Here is a 24,070-nt window from a genome sequence, read left to right as displayed (position 1 = left end):
TGAAGAGCTTTCTCCTTAGAATCCAAGAAGCTGAGGTAGAGGAACAGGTATTAGAGGAAACTGATCTAAACAGAAATACAAACTGGAAAGTGGAATGATTTTAAGAAACTTAAAAATGAGAAATTTTAGAACAGACCAAATGATAACATGTTTTGGGCATGTAGATAAAGAATTTTTATCTAGAAGAGTAGAAAACAAACATTATCATAAACAAGCTGATACTGAATAAAGAAAGTAAGTATATTTAATGAATTTCCAAAGATGATGCAAAAAAAAAAACAAAAACTGCAAGGAGAAGAATGGAACGTTATGAGAATTGAGAAATAAGATCTGAGTAGTAGGTAGGAAAGAGAACTTTGAGCAAAGTCAACAGAATAAGTCACATTATGTAATCAACAGTTGTAAACCACAATTACTATACCGTATTTTATTTGTAAAGCGTAATAAAGTGTATTTTGTGTAATAAAAAACAAAACGTAAGTAATCTGACACGGTGCTAAGAGGCAAAAACAGGCCGAAAGAAGCAAGGACTGAAGAGGAAAAACTAAGAGAAAAAAAAATAGGACAAAAAGGAGGACAACACGAAGAAATCAATCAGACCTATAAAAATGGGTAGGAAAAAAGAAGTGTGAATGCACCATGGAAGACTAGCCAAAAAGTGCCAGTAGTGCAAGGGCGAAAAGAGCCAAGACAAACCTGATGGAATCTTGACAGCTTCTGGGCTCAGAAAATAAGTAGTTCCAAAGTGTCCAGGAGGATTTGTGAAGATAACAACAGACAACAATGTTAGGGAGTGGTGAGATGAAGTAGAGGGCCTCAGAGGACCAGCGTAAGAGAAGTGCAAAAATGCTCTTAAGTGGGAGCTGGGGTTAGAAGGCAGCCAGGTCGGACGACTGGAAAATGAGGGGGCAGTAGATGGGAATGGGATGGGGGTTACTAATCAGCGACAAAGCACTGACAAACATTAGGAATAAAGGACCAGAGACCAGAAACGGCATCGATTCAGGATTGAAAAAAATAAAGACTAAATCAAAATCATCTGCTGGGTAAAACAGGTGATGAGAAATCCCCAAACAAATAGAAAAGTGAAAAGGGGCAACGGCCTGAAAGGGGAGCAGTCGGGGAGAGTAGCGAGAGGAAATGATGCGCCCCATCATCCCCACGACCATGTAAGAATTACACGCGACAGTAACTCGGGCTGTGGTCCCAGCCCCGGCTGCTAACCTATATCCTCCACCTCGAGGCCGCCGCCGCCGCCCCCACCCCTCAAATAACGAGCACATCTAAGAGATGCAGAGCTGGGTACCTCAGCCAGTCGTGACCTTCTCGGGCCAACCCTGAGTTTCGCCCCCTACTGATAGCCTCCCGCCTCCCGCTCAACCACCGCTGCCCCAATCCCCACATCTGGGGTGGGGGCCGGGGAAACCCCCCGGGCCATTGTGTGTGTTTACGTAGGAAGGCGCCGCATGACGGAGAGGGACGCGGGGGCGATGCCCACCTCTCAGCCGGCGGGGCCGGACTGAGAAGGTGGCTGAGGGCACCGAGCCCCCACTGCTGCCTCTTTCCAAAATAAACACCATCCAGCCGCTGAGCCCGGAGTCAGAAGGGCGGCAGGGTGGCGCCGGCACTCACCTCCTCAGGAATGGCAGGGTCCGCAGCCGAAGAGGCCGCGGCGCCGGCGCCGGCCTCGGGCTCCATGTCCCCGTTGAACAGAGCCTGGCCCGGCTCCGCGCCGCCGCCACCGCCACCGCTCAGCGCCGCCATCTTATAACCGAGAGCTGGGGCCCGGGCGGCCGCTGCTGGGCGGGGAGGGGGAAGGGAGGCGGAGAGCTGGGGGAGGCGGAGGCGGAGGCGCGGGGGGCGCGGGGAGGAGCGGCCCGGGTGGCGCCGCGGGCTGAGGGCGCCTGAGCCACCTCAGGTACCGGCCCACGGCCCCCGGCGCAGCCGAGCCTGAGGGGATAGGGGGAAGGACGCTAGGCGGTGGGGCGGGGGGAGCCGGGGAAGGGGGCGGAGACGACGAGAAGTCGCCGCGGCAACGGCGTCACCCGCGTGTCACGGTCGTGACGTCACCCCGGTGCGTGACGTAATCGGAGGAGCGCCCTCGCGCAGTCGTCAGGGGAGGGTTCCTTCCCTTCTAACCACCCGCGTTCTCACACTTTGCCTCCGCTCCGCGGTTTCCATGGCGCCGATTTCCTACTTTCTTCTCGTCTCCTGCGTCCTCAGCCTGTGCTGTAATGTGGGATTTACTAGAAGAGCAGGGCTCGTGTTCGAGGAGGAGAAGTTGAAATCCTAGAGGGAGGAAGGCGGGGAAGCCCATACTACTTGCTATTTCCACTGCAATGAACGTCTCCGTGTCATAAAAATAAGAACTTCAACCCCAAGGTTGAAACAGCCAAACAGAATTTGATGGAAATATATTTAGGAACAGCTAAATTAGCAGTGCGACGCTTGTTTCCTTTTCATTGAAGAATTCGGCCAGTTAAAATGAGTCTAAATGGAAGTCTAAAAGCTTTTTCTTCATTGTTGAAGAATAAAATGTTTTCGTGTATTTTTCGTTTTCCAGATTCATTTAGCAAATATCAGTTGAGCACTTTCCATGCCGCAAGGCCTGTATAAGGCACATAGCATTCTAGACATCTGAAGCATCAAAACTAATTTTTATTTTGAAGAAAATCACTCAAAATATTTTATGTACTTTGTGCCTTTCATGAACAAAACATTCCAAGCATTCTCTGCAAACTATGCATGAAAACAATTGGGAGAAGAAGAGGTCAGTTATCTTTGAGAAGCCCAACTACAGAATGGGATTAAATTCATTATTAAAAATACATGTACCTAATAAAAATAATAAATAATTGGAAAAGAAAAGCTTAAGGAGGAGTGAAATGGCAACGAGAAACAATTACTGTGGGCTCCCAATTGCTTGAAGTGAATCACCGAAGTAACCTAGTCATGAAAAGCTAAGTGGATTCTGCCTTTTAGTACTTCCCATGATGGGGGAAGTCACCAGCGACCTCCTTACTGTATTTTGGATGATTCAAGACATAGAAAACAACTGTCCTACTAACTTCTGAAACAGGGTGTCTGCATATTGATTAGGGTCACCATAAGCCTGGGAGCTGATGCTTACTCTCAAGGTAAAGAAGGGTGTGTGAGTCTGCTTGATGAATCAGAATACTAGTATTTCTCTGCATTGAAAAAATATAACCTGTAAGATGAACATTGTAGGCCACACATGGTGGCTCACGCCTGTAATCCCAGCATTTTGAAAGGCCGAGGCGGGCGGATCACCTGAGGTTGGGAGTTCAAGACCAACCTGACCAACATGAGAAACTCCGTCTCTATCAATAACACAAAAATTAGCTGGCTGTGGTGGCACTTGCCTGTAATCCCAGCTATTTGAGAGGCTGAGGCACGAAAATCACTTGAATATGGGAGGTGGAGGTTACGGTGAGCCAAGATTGCACCATTGCATGCCAGCCTGGGCAACAAGAGCTAAACTCTGTCTCAAAAAACAAACAAAACTCCCCCCAAAATTAGCCTGGCATGGTGGTACACACTTGTAATCCCAGCTAGCTACTCAGGAGCCCAAGGCAGGAGAATCACTTGAACCTGGGAGGCAGAGGTTGCAGTGAGCTGAGATCGTGCCACTGCAGTCTAGCCTGGGCAAACAGAACCAGATTCTGTCTCAAAAAAAAAAAAAAAAAAAAAAAAAGATGAAATAAGTTTAAATCAAAAGGTGGCTTGGTAAATGTAGAGTAAATGATCGCAAAAGATGATGTCATCAAGCTAAACTAATCTGAAGCACCCTTCTTTACTATAAAGACATACTTAGAAGCAGACTGAAATAGCACCGTTAGCCAGTCCTGGCACCATTTCTCCTTTCATTATCCATTCATCAGAAACACAACTGGCAAGAATTTTTAATTCTCTAACTGACCTATTTCATTTTTTAAAAATTAGCTGCTAAAAATGTTATATCATTATAACACTTCCTTATAACATTAAAAGTCTTAAGGATTTTTTTCTCCCATTGGTTCCATTTTGAATTCTAGCCTTATTTGTCAGCATCAATCTGTAGTTCAGATCTTCTGTGATTATTTCTCCACAGGATGACTGGTGTCATCCATTTAATATCAATTCTTCTTAGCATCTACTCATTTGACATTTTCTGACCTTGCCTTAAAATTCTGGATATATCCTATTTTACTTTCTTAGGCCATTCTACAGTCCTACAGTATCCAGATGAGAAACAACAGAGAAAACATAAACTTTGGAGTCCAAAGATCAAGATTTTAGTGTCGGCACTCCACACCTTAGCTATACAGTCTCAAAGCAGGTAAGCTTAAATCCCCGTTTGTTGTGTTGTTTTTAATCTATAAAATGAAGGTTATAATAACGCGAGTCCAACCTGCCTAACTTTATCATTGTGAGGATTAAACATTATACTTTTGTTCTCTAAAAAGTGTAAAATTACCCTCTCAGTCAGAATTCAGACAAGCATAGCAAAGATGGCTTATCTCTGCTCTATGATGTCTGGGGCCTCAGCTGGGAAGACTCAGTGTCTCAGTGGTTGGACTGAAAGCCTTTGGAGGCATATTTTTTGACATGGTTGGTGGTTGAAGGTGGGACCTCAGGTGGGGCAGTGAGCCAGAATACCTAAACCCACTCTTATGTGACCTGAGCTTCCTCCTAGCATGGCTGCCTCAGAGTAGTCAGACTTTTTACAAAGCAGCTCAGGGCTTCAAATGTTAGTGTTTCAGTAAACAAGGTTAAAGCTGTATTGCATTTTATAATCTAGTCTCCAAAGCCACACAGCATGATTTCTGCTGCATCGTTTTATATTATAAGCAAATCACTAAGTCTCGCTCAAATTCAGGGAGAGGGAATATAGAGCCCACTTCTCAATGAAGTGTCAAACAATTTGCAGCCATGTTTTAAAACCACTATAGGTTGTGTTCAGAATAATAAACTGGCTACTCCATAGCCACACACACACCTTCTTTTAAAGCATTCTATACCAGTCAACTTTCTCTCCTCTTTACTACTAGGAATCACCAAGACACATCTCAGTGTTTGGCTGTGTCCCCACCAAAATCTCATCTTGACTTCCTCCATGTTGTGGGAGGGACCCATGGGAGGTGATTGAATTATGGGAGTAGGTCTTGCTTGCGCTGTTCTCATGATACTGAGTGAATCTTATGATAGTGAATGAGTCTTATAAGATCTGATGGTTTTAAAAATGGGAGTTTCCCTGCACAAACTCTCTCTTTGCCTGCTGCCATCCGTGTAATATGTTGACTTGCTCCTTCTTGCCTTCTGCCATGATTGTGAGGCTTCCCCAGCCACATGGAACTGTAAGTCCCATTAAACCTCTTCCTTTTGTAAATTGCCCAGTCTGGGGTATGTCTTTATCAGCAGTGTGAAAACGGACAAATACAGTATGGTTATAAACAAGCCTTTACCTTATTTTTTCAGCTTCTGAGGCCTCTACTGCATGCAAAAATAGATGCAAGTCCTTTGCCATTGGACACAGCCTGTCTTCTGAGCACCTCTCCCAAGCCCCTAGTGCTGCCATAGGCTGTGTTGATGTGCTGAAACCCTCTACAAAAAACCCTGAACAAAACAGTGTTCCTGCAGCCCGTAACGAGCTAAGCCAGTGTGTGTTCTGAGCCAAAACTGAACACCTCCCTTTTGTGTTGTAGTGTGCCATATGGGCATCAAAGGAGCATTATCTTGCATTCTAAAGTCTTACAGACATTTTAATCAACACAACTCTTTTAGGTTTTATTCAAAATCCCCTTTTGCCCTGAGGCATTCGTGTATTCGCAGGAAGCTGGAAAACAAATCTAGGTGAGAGGCACCGCTCTGAGCATTGGTTCAGTTGATGACCGAGACACTGTTCAGAGCCTTACTGCTAGGTCTGACCCTTTCTTCCGCAGACACGAGTTTATTTCCAACCAGCATTTCTATCTCAAATTCTGCATTCTATTATAATAGACCCTGGAGAGTGCCACCAGCCAGCCAGGCCTGCCTAGCTAGGTCTGATCCCACACTGATACGATCAACCACTGGAAAACAAATAAGCAGCCTCTAGGAAGCTTCTGCAGTTCCAACCAGATTGAATGATGTATAACTGATCATAGTTCAATGTTTTCTTTATGAATCAAGGTCATTATTATGAATAACAATACTTCCTGCATTGTTTAATAGAGGGCTGCTTCCAGAAGCTATTTAGGTGTGAACAGAAAACAGAATTATAGCGTTGATTCAGCACAACTCACCGGAGAAATGCTCAGAAACCCCTCTGTGGAATTCCAGACTCTGTCCAAATACTTTAATGAACAGTTAGTTTCTGAAGTTGATTTGAAATCCTCCTCATTATGATATCTATATTCTGGTCTGAGTTTTGCCTTCTAGAGGAACACAGGATGAACCTATTTCTTATTCTCTGTAACTGCTTTCAAGTATTTGAAGGGAACTGTTTCCTTTAGTGCTCTCCTCCAAGCATTTTCTCTTCTTTCTGTGTACCCTTTTCAATGTTCCTCTTAAAACATAGACCCATAAATTGAATACTGTTCCAAATTTGGTCCTTACAAATTTGGTTTCTTGCAACCATATTCTGAAACAATTTTGTATTTATTGTGGAATGGAACAAATGAGTGCATGTATCAAAGTTAGGAGTCAGGGTTTGTACTGTGAAAAAAGTGAGAAACAGATATAGGACAAGGGAAGTTGAAGGAGAACCCTTTGGCATTGTATTTGAATTTGAGGTAGCAATATGAACATAGGAGAGAGAGAGAGAGAGAGAGAGAGAGTGTATGTGTGTATTCATGTATTCTTAGCTCTGCCCACTGAAAGGGGTGCTTAGGAGTAACAGTAAGTACACCTGGTGCCTGCATCTTGATTTTGAAATACCATTCTCCACTAAAAGTAACCAGGGCTCCTTTGAGAAGTGGCTGATTCCAGATCTGGGGCAAGAAATGTGTAAATTCAGCTTGCATATGATGAGTATACTTGAGAGCAAGGACTTTATTAAAGACTACCAGGTCATGTTAAAAGGAGCCAACTACAAGACCCCATTGGTCCAAAATGGGACAATAGGAAGATAAAAAAATAATGACAGGAATGGGTTGCAATGTATTTAATTTTTTAAAATCCGTAAATCCATAGTGATGAGAGACAGAGAGTGTGTGAAAGAAAGGTAGGAAGTGAAGTTTCTTTTAAGGATGAATTCTAGTTACTATAGAGAAAAGGAACGATGGATTTAGAACAATCGCCCTTTGTGGTCCACTAATATAATAACTACTCCAGGTCAGAACCATCAAGAGTTGCTAAAAGTATTGTTGAGTAAAAGGCTTTTGAGATATAGGACAGTCTCATGGCTTTATAGTACCATTACACAGACCTTATCAATTACAAAGGGAGGTGGGTACTTTTACAATGGAGAGATGTGGCTGTCACCTCAAGCTAACAAATTTAGCATCACAAACAGGAATACAATTCAACATTATGTAAGTGCTTGTGGGAGGCATCACCTATGTAGTGGAGGTATTTGGGCCAAAAAAAGTGCTTAACCTGAATATAACCATAAGGAAATAGTCAAATCCAGAATGTGGGACAAGACAAATCACTGGAAGTCTTTAAAAATTCAATATTATGAGGAACAAAAAAGGTCAAATAGGGGGATTATTCTAGATTAAAAGAGATTAAGGCTGGAGGAGGTGGTTTATACTTGTAATCCAGGCACTTTGGGAGGCCGAGGTGGGCAGATCACAAGGTCAGGAGATTGAGACCATCTTGGCCAACATGGTGAAACCCTGTCTCTACTAAAAATACAAAAATTAGCTGTACATGGTGGTACGCGCCTGTAGGCCCAGTTACTCAAAAGGCTGAGGCAGGAGAATTGCTTTAACCAGAGAGATGGAGTTTGCAGTAAACCAAGATTGTGCAACTGCACTTCAGCCAAGTGTCAGAGTAAGACTCTGTCTCCAAAAAAAAGAAAGAAAAAAAGAGATTAAAGAGCTGTAAGAACCAGATACAATACATGAAACAACTGAATCCTTGATAGAAAGTAAACTACAAGAGATATTTTTGGGACAATTGGGGAAATTTAAATATGGCCTCTATATCAAGTTATACTTTTGAATTAATGGTAATTAATTTAATTAATGTTCATTTCCTTATTTTATGAGGAAGTAGCATTTAGGGATGAAATATCATGTCTTCAATTTTTAACTAGTTCAGAAAAAAAATAGAGTCAGAGAAATAAATAAAATGTGAAAAGTATTAACAATGGGGGAAGAAAAACAATTGGAGAATCTAGATGAAGTATATAGTAATTGTTTGTAATGCTATTCTTTTTTTTTAATTTTAAAAGCTTTTCCTTTTCTTTTTTTATTGCATTTTAGGTTTTGGGGTACATGCAAGATTGTTGCATAGGTACACACATGGCAGTGTGATTTGCTGCCTTCCTCCCCATCACTTGTATCTGGCATTTCTCCCCATGCTATCTCTCCCCAACCCCTCACCCCCTGCTGTCCCTCCCCTCTTTCCCCCCGATGGACCCCAGTGTGTGATGCTCCCCTCCCTGTGTCCATGTGTTCTCATTGTTCAATACCTATCTATGAGTGAGAATATGCTGTGTTTGATTTTCTGTTCCTGTGTCAGTTTGCTGAGAATGATGTTTTCCAGGTTCATCCATATCCCTACAAAGGACATGAACTCACTGTTTTTTATGGCTGCATAGTATTCCGTGGTGTATATGTGCCACATTTTCCCTGTCCAGTCTATCATTGATTGGCATTTGGGTTGATTCTAAGTCTTTGCTATTGTAAACAGTGCTGCAATGAACATTCATGTGCATGTGTCCTTATAGTAGAATGATTTATACTCCTTTGGATATATCCCCAGTAATGGGATTGCTGGGTCAAATGGAGTTTCTATTTCTAGGTCCTTGAAGAATCACCACACTGTCTTCCACAGTGGTTGAACTAATTTACACTCCTACCAACAGTGTAAAAGTGTTCCTATTTCTCCACATCCTCTCCAGCATCTGTTGTCTCCAGATTTTTTTAATGATCGCCATTCTAACTGGCATGAGATGGTATCTCAATGTAGTTTTGATTTGCATTTCTCTAATGACCAATAATGGTGAGCATTTTTTCATATGTTTGTTGGCCTCATGTATGTCTTTTTTGTAAAGTATCTGTTCATATCCTTCACCCACTTTTGAATGGGCTTGTTTGTTCTTTTCTTGTAAATCTGTTTTAGTTCTTTGTAAATTCTGGATATCAGCCCTTTGTCAGATGGGTAGACTGCAAAAATTTTTCCCATTCAGTTGGTTGCTGATTCACTCTAGTGACTGTTTCTTTTGCTGTGCAGAAGCTGTGGAATTTGATTAGGTCCCATTTGTCTATTTTGGCTTTTGTTGCCAATGCTTTTGGTGTATTGGTCATGAAGTCCTTGCCTATGCCTATGTCCTGAATGGTTTTGCCTAGACTTTCTTCTAGGGTTTTTATGGTGTTAGGTCTTATGTTTAAGTTTTTAATCCATCTGGAGTTAATTTTAGTGTAAGGTGTCAGGAAGGGGTCCAGTTTCAGCTTTCTGCATATGGCTAGCCAGTTTTCCCCAAACCATTTATTAAACAGGGATTCATTTCCCCATTCCTTGTTTTTGTCAGGTTTATCAAAGATTGGATGGTTGCAGATGTGTGGTGTTGCCTCCAAGGCCTCTGTTCTGTTCCATTGGTCTGTATCTCTGTTTTGGTACCAGCACCATGCTGTTTTGATTACTGTAGCCTTGTAGTATAGCTTGAAGTCCAGTAGTGTGATGCCTCCTGCTTTGTTTTGTTTTGTTTTGTTTTGTTTTTGCTTAGAATTGACTTGTCTATACGGGCTCTCTTTTGGTTCCATATGAAGTTTAAGGTGTTTTTTTCCAGTTCTGTGAAGAAGGTCATTGGTAGCTTGATGGGGATAGTGTTGAATCTATAAATTACTTTGGGCAGTATGGCCATTTTCACGATATTGATTCTTCCTAACCATGAACATGGAATGTTTCTCCATCTGTTTGTGTCATCTCTTATTTTGTTGAGCAGTGGTTTGTATTTCTCCTTGAAGATGTCCTTTACATCCTTGTTAGTTGTATTCCTAGGTATTTTATTCTCTTTGTAACAATTGTGAATGGCAGTTTGTTCTCGATGTGGCTCTCTTTAAGTATGTTATTGGTGTATAGGAATGCTTGTGATTTTTGCACATTGATTTTGTATCCTGAGACTTTGCTGAAGTTACTTATCAGTTTCAGGAGATTTTGTGCTGAGACGATGGAGTCTTCTAGATATACAATCATGTCATCTGCAAATAGAGACTATTTGACTTTCTCCTTTCCTATTTGAATACCCTTTATTTCTTTTTCTTGCCTGATTGCTCTGGCTAGAACTTCCAATACTATATTGAATAGGAGTGGTGAGAGAGGGCATCGTTGTCTGGTGCCAGATTTCAAAGGGAATGCTTCTAGTTTTTGCCCATTCAGTATGATATTGGCTATTGGTTTGTCATAAATGGCTTTTATTATTTTGAGATACGGTCTGTCAATACCTAATTTATTGAGGGTTTTTAGAATAAAGAGCTGTTGAATTTTGTCAAAGGCCTTCTCTGCATCTATTGAGATAATCATGTGGTTTTTGTCTTTGGTTCTGTTTATGTGGTGAATTACGTTTATAGACTTGCATATGTTGAACCAGGCTTGCATCCCCGAGATAAAGCCTACTTGATCATGGTGGATAAGCTTTTTGATGTGCTGTTGCAATTGGTTTGACAGTGTTTTATTGAAGATTTTTATATCTATGTTCATTATGGATATTGGCCTGAAGTTTTCTTTTCTTGCTCAGTCTCTGCCGGGTTTTGGTATCAGGATGATGTTGGTCTCATAAAATGATTTGGGAAGGATTCCTTCTTTTTGGATTGTTTGGAATAGTTTCAGAAGGAATGGTACCAGCTCCTCTTTGTATGTCTGGTAGAATTCGGCTGTGAACGCATCTGGACCTGGGCTTTTTTTGGGTGGTAGGCTCTTAATTGCTGCCTCAACTTCTGCCCTTGTTATTGATCTATTCAGGGTTTTTACTTCTTCCTGGTTTAGGCTTGGGAGGATGCAAGAGTCCAGGAATTTATCCATTTCTTCCAGGTTTACTAGTTTATGTGCATAGAGTTGTTTGTAATAATATCTGATGATGGTTTGTATTTCCGTGGAATCAGTGGTGATATCCCCTTTATCATTTTTTATTGCATCTATTTGATTCTTCTCTCTTTGCTTTTTTATTAATCTGGCTAGTGGTCTATTTTGTTGATCTTTTCAAAAAACCAGCTCCTGGACTTACTGATTTTTTGAAGGGTTTTTTTGTGTCTCTATCTCCTTCAGTTCTGCTCTGATCTTAGTTATTTCTGGTCTTCTGCTAGGTTTTGAGTTTTTTTGATCTTTCTCCTCTAGCTCTTTCAATTTTGAAGATAGGATGTCGATTTTAGATCTTTCCTTCTCATGTGGGCATTTATTGCTATATATTTTCCTCTAGATACTGCTTTAAATGTGCCCCAGAGATTCTGGTATGTTGTGTCTTCATTCTCGTTGGTTTTGAAGAACATCTTTATTTCTCCCTTCATTTCATTGTTTATCCAGTCAACATTCAAGAGCAAGTTGTTCAGTTTCCATGAAGCTGTGTGGTTCTGAGTTAGTTTCTGAATTCTGAGTTCTAACTTGATTGCACTGTGGTCTGAGAGACTGTTTGTTATGATTTCTGTTCTTTTGCATTTGCTGTGGAGTGATTTACTTCCAATTATGTGGTCAGTTTTATTTATTTATTTATCTTTTTGAGACAGAGTTTCGCTCTTGTTACCCAGGCTGGAGTGCAGTGGCGCGATCTTGGCTCACCGCAACCTCCGCCTCCTGGTTTCAGGCAATTCTCCTGCCTCAGCCTCCCGAGTAGCTGGGATTACAGGCATGTGCCACCATGCCTGCTAATGTTTTGTATTTTTAGTAGAGACGGGGTTTCACCATGTTGACCAGGATGGTTTCAATCTCTTGACCTCGTGATCCACCCGCCTCAGCCTCCCAAAGTGCTGATTACAGGCTTGAGCCACCACGCCTGGCCATGTGGTCAGTTTTAGAGTAGGTGTGATGTAGTGCTGAGAATGTATATTCTGTGGATTTGGGGTAGAATGTTCTGTAAATGTCTGTTAGGTTTGCTTGGTCCAGGTCTGAGTTCAAGTCCTGGATATCCTTGTTAATTTTGTCTCATTGATCTGTCTAATATTGACAATGGGGTGTTAAAGTCTCCCACTATTATTGTGTGGGAGTCTAAGTCTCTTTGTAAGTCATTGAGAACTTGCTTTATGTATCTGGGTACTCCTGTATTGGGTGCTTATATATTTAGGATCATTAGCTCTTCTTGTTGCATTGATCCTTTTACCATTATGTAATGTCCTTCTTTGTCTCTTTTGATGTTTGTTAGTTTGAAGTCTATTTTATCAGAGATGAGAATTGCAACTCCTGCTTATTTTTGCTCTCCATTTGCTTGGTAGATCTTCCTCCATCCCTTTATTTTGAGCCTTTGTGTATCCTTGCATGTGAGATGGGTTTCCTGGATACAGCACACTGATGGGTTTTGGCTTTTTATCCAATTTGCCTGTCTGTGTCTTTTGATTGGGGCATTTAGCTCATTTACATTTAAGGTTAATATTGTCATGTGTGAATTTGATCCTGCCATTTTGATGCTAGCTGGCTGTTTTGCCAGTTAGTTGATGCAGTTTCTTCATTGTGTTGATGCTCTTTATCATTTGTTATGTTTTTGGAGTGGCTGGTACTGGTTGTTCCTTTCTATGTTTAGTGCCTCTTTCAGGAGCTCTTGTAAAGCAGGTCTGGTGGTGATGAAATCTCTGAGTAATTGCCTGTTCGTAAAGGATTTTAATTCTCCTTCACCTATGAAGCTTAGTTTGGCTGGATATGAAATTCTGGGTTGAAAGTTCTTTTCTTTAAGGATGTTCAATATTGGCCCCCACTCTTCTGGCTTGTAGGGTTTCTGCTGAGAGATTGGCTGTGAGTCTGATAGGCTTCCCTTTGTGGGTAACCCGACCTTTCTCTCTGGCTGCCCCTAGCATTTTCTCCTTCATTTCAACCCTGGTGAATCTGATGATTATGTGCCTTAAGGTTGCTTTTCTTGAGGAATATCTTTGTGGTGGTCTCTGTATTTCCTAGACTTGAGTATTGGCCTGCCTTGCTAGGTTGGGGAAGTTTTCCTGGATAATATCCTGAAGAGTATTTTCCAGCTTCGATTCATACTCTCCATCACATTCAGGTACACCTATCAAACGTAGATTAGGTCTTTTTACATAATCCCATATTTCTTGAAGACTTTGTTCATTCCTTTTTACCCTTTTGTGTCTAATCTTGCCTTCTCATTTTTTTTCATTGAGTTGATCTTCCACCTCTGATATCCTGTCTTCTGCTTGGTCAATTCAGCAGTTGAAACTTGTGTATGCTTCATGAAGTTCTCGTGCTGTGTTTTTCAGCTCCATCAATTCACTTATATCCTCCTCTAAGATGTTTATTCTTGTTAGCATTTCGTCAAATCTTTTTTCAAGGTTCTTAGTTTCTTTGCATTGGGTTAGAACATGTTCTTTTAGCTCACGGAACTTTCTTATTACCCAGGTTCTGAAGCCTATTTCTGTCAATTTATCACACTCATTCTCCATCCAGCCTTGTTCCCTTACTGGTGAGGAGTTGTGATCCCTTGTAGGAGGAGAGGCATTCTGGTTTGGGGTGTTTTCTTCCTTTTTGCAATGGTTTCTTCCCATCTTTGTGGATTTATCCACCTGTCGTCTTTGTAGTTGTTGACTTTCAGATTGGGTCTCTGAGTGGATGTCCAGTTTGTTGATGATGAAGTTACTTCTTTCTGTTTCCTGCTTTTCCTTCTAACAGTCAGGCCCCTCTGCTGTAGGACTGCTGAGGTCTACTCCAGGTCCTGCTTGCCTGGGGATCACCTGCAGCAGCCTCCATGCTTTCGCTGGGAGCTGCAGTCCTGAGCTACTCCTAATCGGCCATCTTGGATTCATCTGCTATTCTTTTTTAAATTTTTAAAAATGTTTTGTAGAGATAGGGTCTCACTATGTTGCCCTAGCTCATCTCAAACTCCTGGCCTCAAACACTCTTCCTGCCTCAGCCTCCTGCACTGTGAGGATTATAGGCCAGATACATCTGGCGTTGTAAAACTATTCTTTTAAGTTTTCTGTACATTTGAAATTTTTTCCAAAAAAAATCTGAAAGAAATTTTTCTTTTGTAATATAAAAATAATACACATTTATGGCAATAAAATGTTGCAATGAGTTTCCAAAGGAATGTTTCTCGCAGTTAAGATGTTAGGCATCTATTACTATTATCATTGCATTCTTACCTTCTTGCATTATCTGCCTAAACTCTATTCCTGATAAATCTGTTTTGAAAACGCTTTTTTTTTTTTTTTTTTGAGATGGAGTTTCGCTCTCGTTACCCAGGCTGGAGTACAATGGCGTGATCTCGGCTCACCGCAACCTCCGCCTCCTGGGTTCAGGCAATTCTCCTGCCTCAGCCTCCTAAGTAGCTGGGATTACAGGCACACGCCACCACGCCCAGCTAGTTTTTTGTATTTTTAGTAGAGACGGGGTTTCACCATGTTGACCAGGATGGTCTTGATCTCTCGACCTCGTGATTCACCCGCCTCAGCCTCCCAAAGTGCTGGGATTACAGGCTTGAGCCACCACGCCTGGCCTGAAAATGCTTTTTATTTTCTGAGACTTTGGAATTAAACCATTTTGCATCATGATTCATAGACAATAAGAGTCTGCAAGACAACGTTTTTGATGGGTTTTGATCAGGTTTTAATAACACCTTGTAATGTATCTCTACCTATCAAGTAGGAATTTTCCCATATATTAAATATAGGTGTATTATTCTAAGTGTTTATTTGGAATACATATTCTTTATTTTAAACATTGACAACAAAACCTATCTGAGTTTATTCTTAAAATATTTTTATGATGTCCCCTAGTTCCATTTATTTCTTCAGTCATTCAACAAATATTTATTGCGTTGCTACCATGTGCCAGCCACTGTGCTAGGCCGTTATATAATCTGAACAATAATGACAGCCTTGGATTTTTTTGTTTGTTTTAACATTTATCATTACTGTAAGAGAGCTTTAAATACAGTACACTGTTAAAGAATACATATCTCATAATACCCCCATTTTTATAGATATAAGAACTTTTATTACTATTTTTGTGTGTGTTTAATAGCTCTGATGCCAATTTTCTTTTTTCTTTCTTTCTTTCTTTTTTTTTTTTTTGAGATGGAGTCTCACTCTGTCACCAGACTGGAGTGCAGTGGCGAGATCTCAGCTCACTGCAGCCCCCACCTCCCAGGTTCAAGCAATTCTCCTACCTCAGCCTCCCAAGTAGTTGGGACTACAGGCAAGCACCACCTGCCTTGACCTCCTAAAGGGCTGGGATTACAGGTGTGAGCCACCACATCAACCACTGATTTTCAAATCTCTGCTTTGCTTTTGTGTTTGATACTTAGATATAGGTATGTTTCTATGAAATCTTGCATCTCATTTCACAGAGGAAATAGAGGCTCTAAGATATGAACTCTGAAGCTTCAAATTATAACTATAAATTTCTATGCATTTTTGTTCATTCTTACCTCCTTTCCTGCCTCACAATATGATGTATTGCTTCTCTTTTTGCATTTGATACTTTTGGCTATTTCCTTTTTCTTGAAAATATCTGTTGCTTTAGATGTCAGGACTCTATACACTCCTGCTTCTCCTCTTAAAGGCCAGTTCTTTCTTGGTTTCCTTAATGGGGTAAGTTTTGACCATCTGCAATTTAACTGTTGGTATAACACGGGGCTCCATTCTTTGCCTATTTCTTTTCTTACAGAACTTGTCTCAGTCAGTTCAGGCCACTATAGCAAAGTACTACAGACTCGGTGGCTTTAAAACAACAGAAATTTATTTCTCACAGTTCTTGCGGCTGGAAGTCTAAGATCATGATGCCAGCATGGCTAGGTTCTGGTGAGGGCCCTCTTCTGGGTTACATACTGCCATCTTTTCATTGTGTCCTCACATGGCAGAAAGAGGATACGAGAGCTCTCTGGGGGCTCCTTTTTATAAGGTCACTAATCCCATTCATGAGAGCTTCATCTTCCTGATCCTCCCAAAGCCCTTACCTCCTAATATTGGAGGTTATGATGTTAACGTATGAATTTGTGGGTATGGGGAGAACACAAACATTTGGTCAATTGCAGAACTCCTACAGTCTTACCCATTCCACTGGTTTTATTTACAATGATGTCTCCGCCTGACCTCAACCTGTGTATCCGACTACTTACTAGATGTCTGCATGTGAATATATCACAAACACTGCTAGACTGGCAAGTCCCAAACTAAGCTCTACAATCTGCACTTTCTGCTTCATCAGCTACTCAACCTGTGATTTTTAAAAACCTCAATTAGTTTCCACCTTTTGACTTTATTAAAGACAAATACTAATTCTATTTTTTATTCTCTGTTGCAGATATAACCTAAATCTATCAGTGAATCCCTGTAATCATTTCTAGTTATTGAGTTCAGCTACTTCAGAAGTTTTTCAGCAACAGATTGGTAAATGTGCATGTCTTTACTTTCACATCTTTCCACATTAGGTGTTCTCTGCTGAAGGAAAATATGAATATTTCCCTTTTAAAACTCTTTTATTTGATACCTCTCTGGCCATCTCAGTTTCTCTTGGGTTTGAAGTTCTGGTTTCAGCATCTGCCTTGAACATTTCCTTACCCTTTTATTTTAATAACTAATTATTCGATGATTTAGGCCAAATATTAATTTAACATTTTTACAGATATATCTGCTTTAGAGTGCTAGTATATATGTCAATCATATACATATATATATATATATATATATATATATATATATATATAGAGAGAGAGAGAGAGAGAGAGAGAGAGAGAGAGAAAGAGACAGTGTCTCACCCTGTCGCCCAGGCTGGCGTGCCTTGGTGCGATCTCAGCTCACTGCAACCTCTGCCTCCTGGGTTCAAGTGATTCTCCTGCCTCAGTCTCCCAAGTAGCTGGGATTACAGGCACCTGCCACCATGCCCGGCTAATTTTTTTGTATCTTTAGTAGAGACGGGGTTTTAGCGTGTTGGCCAGTCTGGTCTTGAACTCCTGATCTCAGGTGATCCACCTGCCTCAGCCTCCCAAAGTGTTGGGATTACAGGCTGAGCCACTGCGCTGGCCCCAATTTATATATTTTATACATTAAAGTAACCTAATGCCGGGTGCGGTGGCTCACGCCTGTAATCCCAGCACTTTGAGAGGCCAAGGTGGATGGATCACGAGGTCAGGAGTTCAAGTCCAACCTGGCCAAGATGGTGGAACCCTGTCTACTAAAAATTACAAAAAAATTAGCCGGGCATGGTGGCACGCGCCTGTAATCCTAGCTGCTTGGGAGGCTGAGGCAGGAGAATTGCTTGAACTTGGGAGGTGGAGGTTGCAGTGAGCCAAGATCATGCCACTGAACTCTAGCCTGGGTGACAGAATGAGACTCTGTCTCAAAAACAAACAAAAAAACAGTAACCTAATGGCTTGGGAGGCAAATATTCTAATTATTTAGAGATGCATATATATATATGTATCTCTCTTACATATTCAGAATTAGTTTGGTTTTGTAGATGGCACTTTTGTTTTTTTGTTTGTTTGTTTGTTTGGCACTTTTCATTTAAGAATTTCTCTTCATGAATGTAGGCTCGGCATAGTGGCTCATGCCTGTAATCCCAGCACTTTGGGAGACCAAGATGGGAAAATCAGCTGAGGTCAGGGGTTTGATACCAGCCTGGCCAATATGGTGAAACCCTGTCTCTACTAAAAATACAAAAAATTAGCTCAGTATAGTGGTATGTGCCTGGTATAGTCCCAGCTACTCAGGAGACTGAGGCAGGACAATGGCTTAAACCTGGGAGGTGGAGGTTGCAGTGAGCCGAGATTGGGTCACTGTACTCCAGCCTAGGCAACAGAGCGAGATTCTGTCTCAAAAAATAAAAAAAAGAATTTCTCTTCATGAATATAAACATATCCTGCCTGATTTTGTACAGGACGATCATTCACTCTCTAGGCAAAGTTATTAGTGGCTAAAATAGTAGAAGTTAGAGGTTAGGAGATTCGGAAGCTGAGAGCCCTATTACTTTAAGGAAAAGATTGACTGTTTTATCATTTTGCATTTTGTGTTACATAATACATTTAGAACATAAGTACAATGGATTGTTTTGGATGAGACTAGGCCCAAAGATTTTTGAAATGTTGAAGAGAAAATGTGGCCAAAACTGCCTTTAAAAAGCAGGCGACTTGTGAGTGGGAGCAGGGCTGTGGTGGGAGCAGGGCTGTGGTGTCAGCAGCCAGCCAGGCGAGACTCAACCTGAACCTGAATTTTACTGCTGCTGGCTTATAGGATATTGAAAAATGCAGGTAGCAGCTTCATGGTATTACCTTACCTTTAAACGTTTTCAAGTGTATAGATCAAGGTTGAAACTCCCAACCCTATACAGAAGAGTGCTTAGAGAAGTCTCTAGCTAAAAATAAATAAGTTCAAGGCAAAATGGACACAATAAAAACATTTAAAAGCCTTATGCTTCAAGAATGAACATGGCTAAGAATTGAGCTACTAAGGTGGGGATCATTCATCTTCTTAACTAGCTTATTTTTACTAAGCCTGAAGATACCTATTAATTGCTTTTGCTGAACTGACATGCCCATTACAAAGTGTTTGTGAGCACTGAATATTAAAGTTTTCTTGCTAATGTGGAACTGTAACAACTACTTCAGAACTATTTTAATTTTCCTCAAGGCACATGTTCTTGTAATTTGACTTGCTGGGTGCTGGAAACAGGTTATAGGAGGTGTGAAACCAGCTTTGTTTTCTCTGTCCCTTATTGTCATGTTTTCAGCTACAGGCAACTGCACATCTTTGGGTTGGATTTATTTAATTACTCTCCATGGGAAAATCTGTCCTAGGAAAATCATTTTGGAAATATGAACTATGCATGATAAACTCAAGAGTTTTAAAAATTAAAAGTTACAACTGTTCATTTTTAGAATGGGTCTAGATATAAGCAAACACTGAACCCTGTTCTTCCTCAGATAATAAAGTCACTGTGGCTAGATGCTGTGGTGTGCGCCTCTAGTTCCAGCTACTTAGGAGGCTGACGCAGGAGAATCACTTGAGCCCAGGAGTTTGAGACCAACCTCAGCAATACAGCAAGATCATCCCTGGCTCTACAAAAAATTTTTAAAAATTAGCCAGTTGTGGTGCTATGTGCCTATAGTCCCAGCTACTCGGGAACCTGAGGCAGGAGGATTGCTTGAGCTAAGGAGTTTAAGGCTGCAGTGAACTGTGATTGTACCACCACACTCTAGCCTGGGTGACATAGTGAGACCTCATCTCAAAAAAATGCAAATAAAAAAATGAAGTCATCATCAAAATAACCATAGAAATGAAGTGTTCTGACTTAGGTCCATGCTTCTTTATCTTTCTGGATGGAGGTTGGAGAAAGCATATGGGGATGTTGTGTATAAAGTGTGGTGATAGAGTACACTAAAACACTTGCTTAACTTGCTTACTTCCATGGCTAAGGCAGACTCTCTGGTGGGTAGGGAGCTAATGCTGAGAGAAGCTTGCAAAAGATGATGAAAGAATGAAGAGGAGAAGTTGACAGGACACTTTGTGAGAGATCTTGTGAGGTTTGGGCTTGGGCATCTGGGAAGCAAAGTGTCATGAATGGAGGGAACAGGCCTTTCTCCCCATATCCACACAGGACCCAGCCCTGTTCTGGCAATGCACAAACAAATGGTTCTGGAAGTATCAGGGGGCTACAACCTTGGTCTGCTAGTGGGGATCCCACAAAGGGTGCTGTCAGCATTAGTGTTAGTGATCCTCCCTCAGGCAGTGTCAAGGGCAGTTGACAGTACCCAGGGCCGACCAAAGTAGAAGAGAAGGAACATGGTAGTCCTGAGTGGGAACTGGCATGTGAATACCTGAATGGTACAGGGCTCATGTTACACCATTTCATCCACATTTTACTCCCTGTAACTCTCAGTGGGGCTCTAAGAGTGACATTCACCCAGAATACCATGTCAGTCATGCATCCTGGAATTGGGCAATGTGGCTGCATGGTCTTGGGAAGCATGCCTTTTGGAGACTCCCAGAAATAATTATAGGCTGCTTTTCATGGGCTGCTGAGTTTCAGGCTGTCAAACTTGTAGGGACCCAAGCCATTATGATTTTGAGTTAATACATCCTCATTTTATTCATATGGTCTGATAACCTCTAGGAGTCCTGATTACTTAGTTTTTGCCACTCTTATCAGAGATTGTTGGGTAGTCTTATAATAGGGGCCAGCTGGAGTCTAAGCAGTGTTCCAGATTCAAGTGTTTTTGGAGGACTGGTGAGATAGGCCTGGAAGCATGCATTTGCATGAGGGTTTGGGATGGCTTGTAGGTGGGTCAAAGACTATGAACCTGTGTTAAATAGATTGATTTTCAGAATAGTATAATATCTATGATTCAGATTGTTTTCCATCCCTACTCATACATGGGTTTTGAGGTAAATCTGCCAAAAGGTCATGTTTAATTTAAATCTGTTCAGGATTAAGCTTATGTCAAGCTCTAGTGGGAGAATCAGTGTAGATCGTTCTGGAGAGAAGACACGTCATCTGAAGAAGAGAATTATAGAAACATTTTCTGGCACATTGCTGGGAGAAAATTTGATCATGGAGAACCAGGGGATGATGAGTCCAGAAATGTGCATTAGGGGTTTTGCCAGACTTGCCAAGTCATAATGACAGGTGGGCCCAGGAGCAGTTCATCAAAAAATTGAAATGGTACATTTGGGGTCAAATGTAAGCAGACCAGAGGGCACAAGGCACAAGTAAGCTGCAGGGAAAGGTAGCCTGGACTGATGTCTGCTGCCACAGATGCACAGGCACCCCTACCCTAACTCACGCTTATTTATGACTGTGTGTGGAGAGAGTTCCTATACAACCAGCTAAAGGAGGATGTATTCGTCTGTTTCCATGCTGCTAGTGAAGACATATCTGAGACTGGATAATTTATAAAGAAAAAGAGGTTTAATGGACTCACAGTTCCACGTGGCTGGTGAAATGTCACATCACGGCGGAAGGCAAAAGGCACATCTTACGTGTTGGTAGACAAGAGAGAATGAGAGCCAAGTGAAAGGGGACACCCCTTATAAAAGCATCAGATCTCTTGAGACTTATTTACTACCATGAGAACAGTAAGGGGGAACCACCCCCTGATTCAATTATCTTCCACCAGTTTCCTCCCACAACATGTGAGAATTATGTGAGCTACAGTTCAAGATAAGATTTAGGTGAGGATACAGCCAAATCATGTAAGAGGAAAAAGCCCAAAGCTGGTTTACAGATGTGTCTGCTGGGATACATGGGTGCAAACTGAATATGTATGTGACTGGATTATATGCACTTTTGGAGATGGCCTTAAACAATAGTGGGCAGGGAAAGTCTTCCCAATGGGCAAGCTGTGAGTGGTGCAACTTCTCATGTACCTTGTATGGAAGGAATAATTGCCCAAGATGAGAATATATGCAGATTCCTGGGCAATGGCCAGTGATTAGGGGCCTAGAAGTAACAGACTGACAGATTGGGAGACAAAAAAATCTAGGGAAGAAGTGGAATAGACACATGCAAGCACAAAGTGTACAGATCCTATATCAAAATGTTAACATCAGGCAGGTTGCAGTGGCTTATGGCTGTAATCCCAGCACTTTGGGAGGCCAAGGTGGATGGATCACTTGAGATCAGGAGTTGGAGACCAGCCTCACCAACATGGTAAAACCCTATCTCTACTAAAAATACAAAAATTAGCTGGGAAGTGGCAGGTGCCTGTAATTTCAGCTACTCGGTAGTCTGAGGCAGGAGAATTGCTTGAACCCAGGAGGTGGAAGTTGCAGTGAGCCAAGATCATGCCACTGCACTCTAGCCTGGGCAACAGAGTGAGACTCTTATCACCAAAAAAAAAAAAAAAAAAGTTAACATCTACATGTTAAAAAAAAGTTAATATCAACATCCAGATGTTGATATTCAACATGGATAAAGCATGTGATGGTTAATTTTGCGTAGCAACTTGACTGGGCCATGGGGTGCCCAGAACTTTAGTCAAACATTATTCTGGGTATATCTGTGAGGGTGTTTCTGGGTAAGATTATCACTTCATTTGATATACTCAGTAAAGCAGATGGCCCTCCTAATGTGGTTATACCTTGTCCAATCAGTTGAAGGCTTGAATAGAACAAAAGGACTGAGCCTCCCTCAGTAAGGGAGAGTTTCTTCCTGAATACTTGCCCTTGCCTAACTACTTGGAGCTGGGGCATGAGTTTTGTCCTGCCTCCGCACTTGAAGTGAAACATTGGTTCTTCACGGTCTTTAGTCTACTAGCCTCTGAACTATAACTACACTAAATTGGCTCTCTTGGTTCTCAAGCTTTCAGACTTGGACTAAAATAACACCATTGGTTCTCCTGGGTCTCCAGCTTGCCAACTGCAGATCTTGGGACTTTTCAGCCACCATAATTGCATTTCTTTCCCTCTATCTCTAGGTACGTAAGTAGGTAGATAATAGACAGACAGACAGAAAGATAGATAGATAGATCTTATAGAGATATATGTATATAGGCCCTGAAGGTACAATTAAGATATTTAAGAAGTGGCCCATGCCAGGCATGGTGGCTCATGCCTGTAATCCCAGCCCTTTGGGAGGCTGAGGTGGTGGATCATGAGGCCAGGAGTTCGAGACCAGCCTCATCAACATGGCGAAACCCTGTCTGTACTAAAAAATACAAAAATTAGACGGGTGTGGTGGCATGCGCCTGTAATCCCAGCTACTTAGGAGGCTGAGGCAGGAAAATTGCTTGAACCTGGGAGGCAGAGGTTGCAATGAGCCGAGATCACGCCACTGTACACCAGCCTGGGCAACAGAGCGAGACTCCATCTAAAAAAAAAAAAAAGCCGAGCGCGGTGGCTCAAGCCTGTAATCCCAGCACTTTGGGAGGCCGAGGTGGGTGGATCACAAGGTCGAGAGATCGAGACCAACCTGGTCAACATGGTGAAACCCCGTCTCTACTAAAAATACAAAAAATTAGCTGGGCATGGTGGCGTGTACCTATAATCCCAGCTACTCAGGAAGCTGAGGCAGGAGAATTGCCTGAACCCAGGAGGTGGAGGTTGCGGTGAGCCGAGATCGCGCCATTGCACTCCAGCCTGGGTAACAAGAGCGAAACTCCATCTCAAAAAAAAAAAAAAGAAACATTAAAAAAAGAAAAAAAGAAGTGGCCCAAATGCCCATGGTCCCCACTACTTCTAATTACTGTCTCTCTTACAGCCGGCACCTGTGACCTCACAGAGAGTTCTTACAATCTGTTAACAGAGGAAGAGAAGACTCAGGCCTGGTTTATAGATGCTTTTTGCATGCTATGCAGGTATGACTCAAAAGTGTACATCTGCCATACTGCAGTCCCTTTCTAAGACATCCCTGAAAGACTGTGGGAAGGAAAGTATTCCCAATTGCAGAACATTGAGCAGTGCACCTGGTTGTTCACTTTGCTTGTAATGAGAGATGGCCAGATGTACAATTATTTATCAGTTTATGAGTTGTGGCCAGTGGTTTGGCTGGATGGTCAGGGACTTGGAAAGAACATGATTTTAAAATTGGTGACAAGGAAATTTGGGGAAGAGATATTTGGGTGGATATCTCTGGGCAAAAAACTTCTAAAGATATTTGTGTTCCATGTGAATGCTCACCAAACTAAAAGATGATGTCGGCAGAGGAGGATTTTAATAATCAAGTGGATAGAATAATTCACGTATGGATACCAGCTTATTAGTTTGCTCTCACACTGCTGTGAAGAAATATACAAGACTGGGTAATTTATAGAGAAAAGAGATTTAATTGACTCACA

General features: G+C 41.8%; 1 protein-coding gene and 1 long non-coding RNA gene across 10 annotated transcripts in view; one reads left to right on the top strand and one right to left on the bottom strand.

Annotated features, from left to right (window-relative positions):
- Positions 1-1,985, bottom strand: part of BRAF (B-Raf proto-oncogene, serine/threonine kinase) — a 207,442-nt gene extending 205,457 nt beyond the window's left edge. For 8 of the 9 annotated variants that reach the window (XM_074378994.1, XM_039472551.2, XM_010340390.3 and 5 more), the window contains exon 1: positions 1,633-1,985. In XM_074378994.1, the coding sequence (XP_074235095.1) occupies positions 1,633-1,764 (132 nt within the window). In that variant the 5' untranslated portion in view covers positions 1,765-1,985. The remainder of the gene's footprint in view (positions 1-1,632) is intronic. The other variant, XM_074378995.1, reaches the window with a different exon arrangement.
- Positions 1,986-2,132: 147 nt separating this feature from the next.
- On the top strand, positions 2,133-23,568 carry LOC141580165 (uncharacterized). The gene is made up of 3 exons (XR_012512257.1): positions 2,133-3,137; positions 4,219-4,339; positions 23,494-23,568. It is a non-coding gene; the product is annotated as an uncharacterized LOC141580165 (long non-coding RNA).
- Positions 23,569-24,070: the final 502 nt, after the last annotated feature.

This window comes from Saimiri boliviensis, chromosome 10 (genome assembly GCF_048565385.1).
Source record: "Saimiri boliviensis isolate mSaiBol1 chromosome 10, mSaiBol1.pri, whole genome shotgun sequence".
Classification (NCBI taxonomy): Eukaryota; Metazoa; Chordata; class Mammalia; order Primates; family Cebidae; genus Saimiri; species Saimiri boliviensis.
The sequence above is the reverse complement of the archived record's forward strand: the minus strand, read 5'-3'. Positions and strand labels throughout refer to the sequence as shown.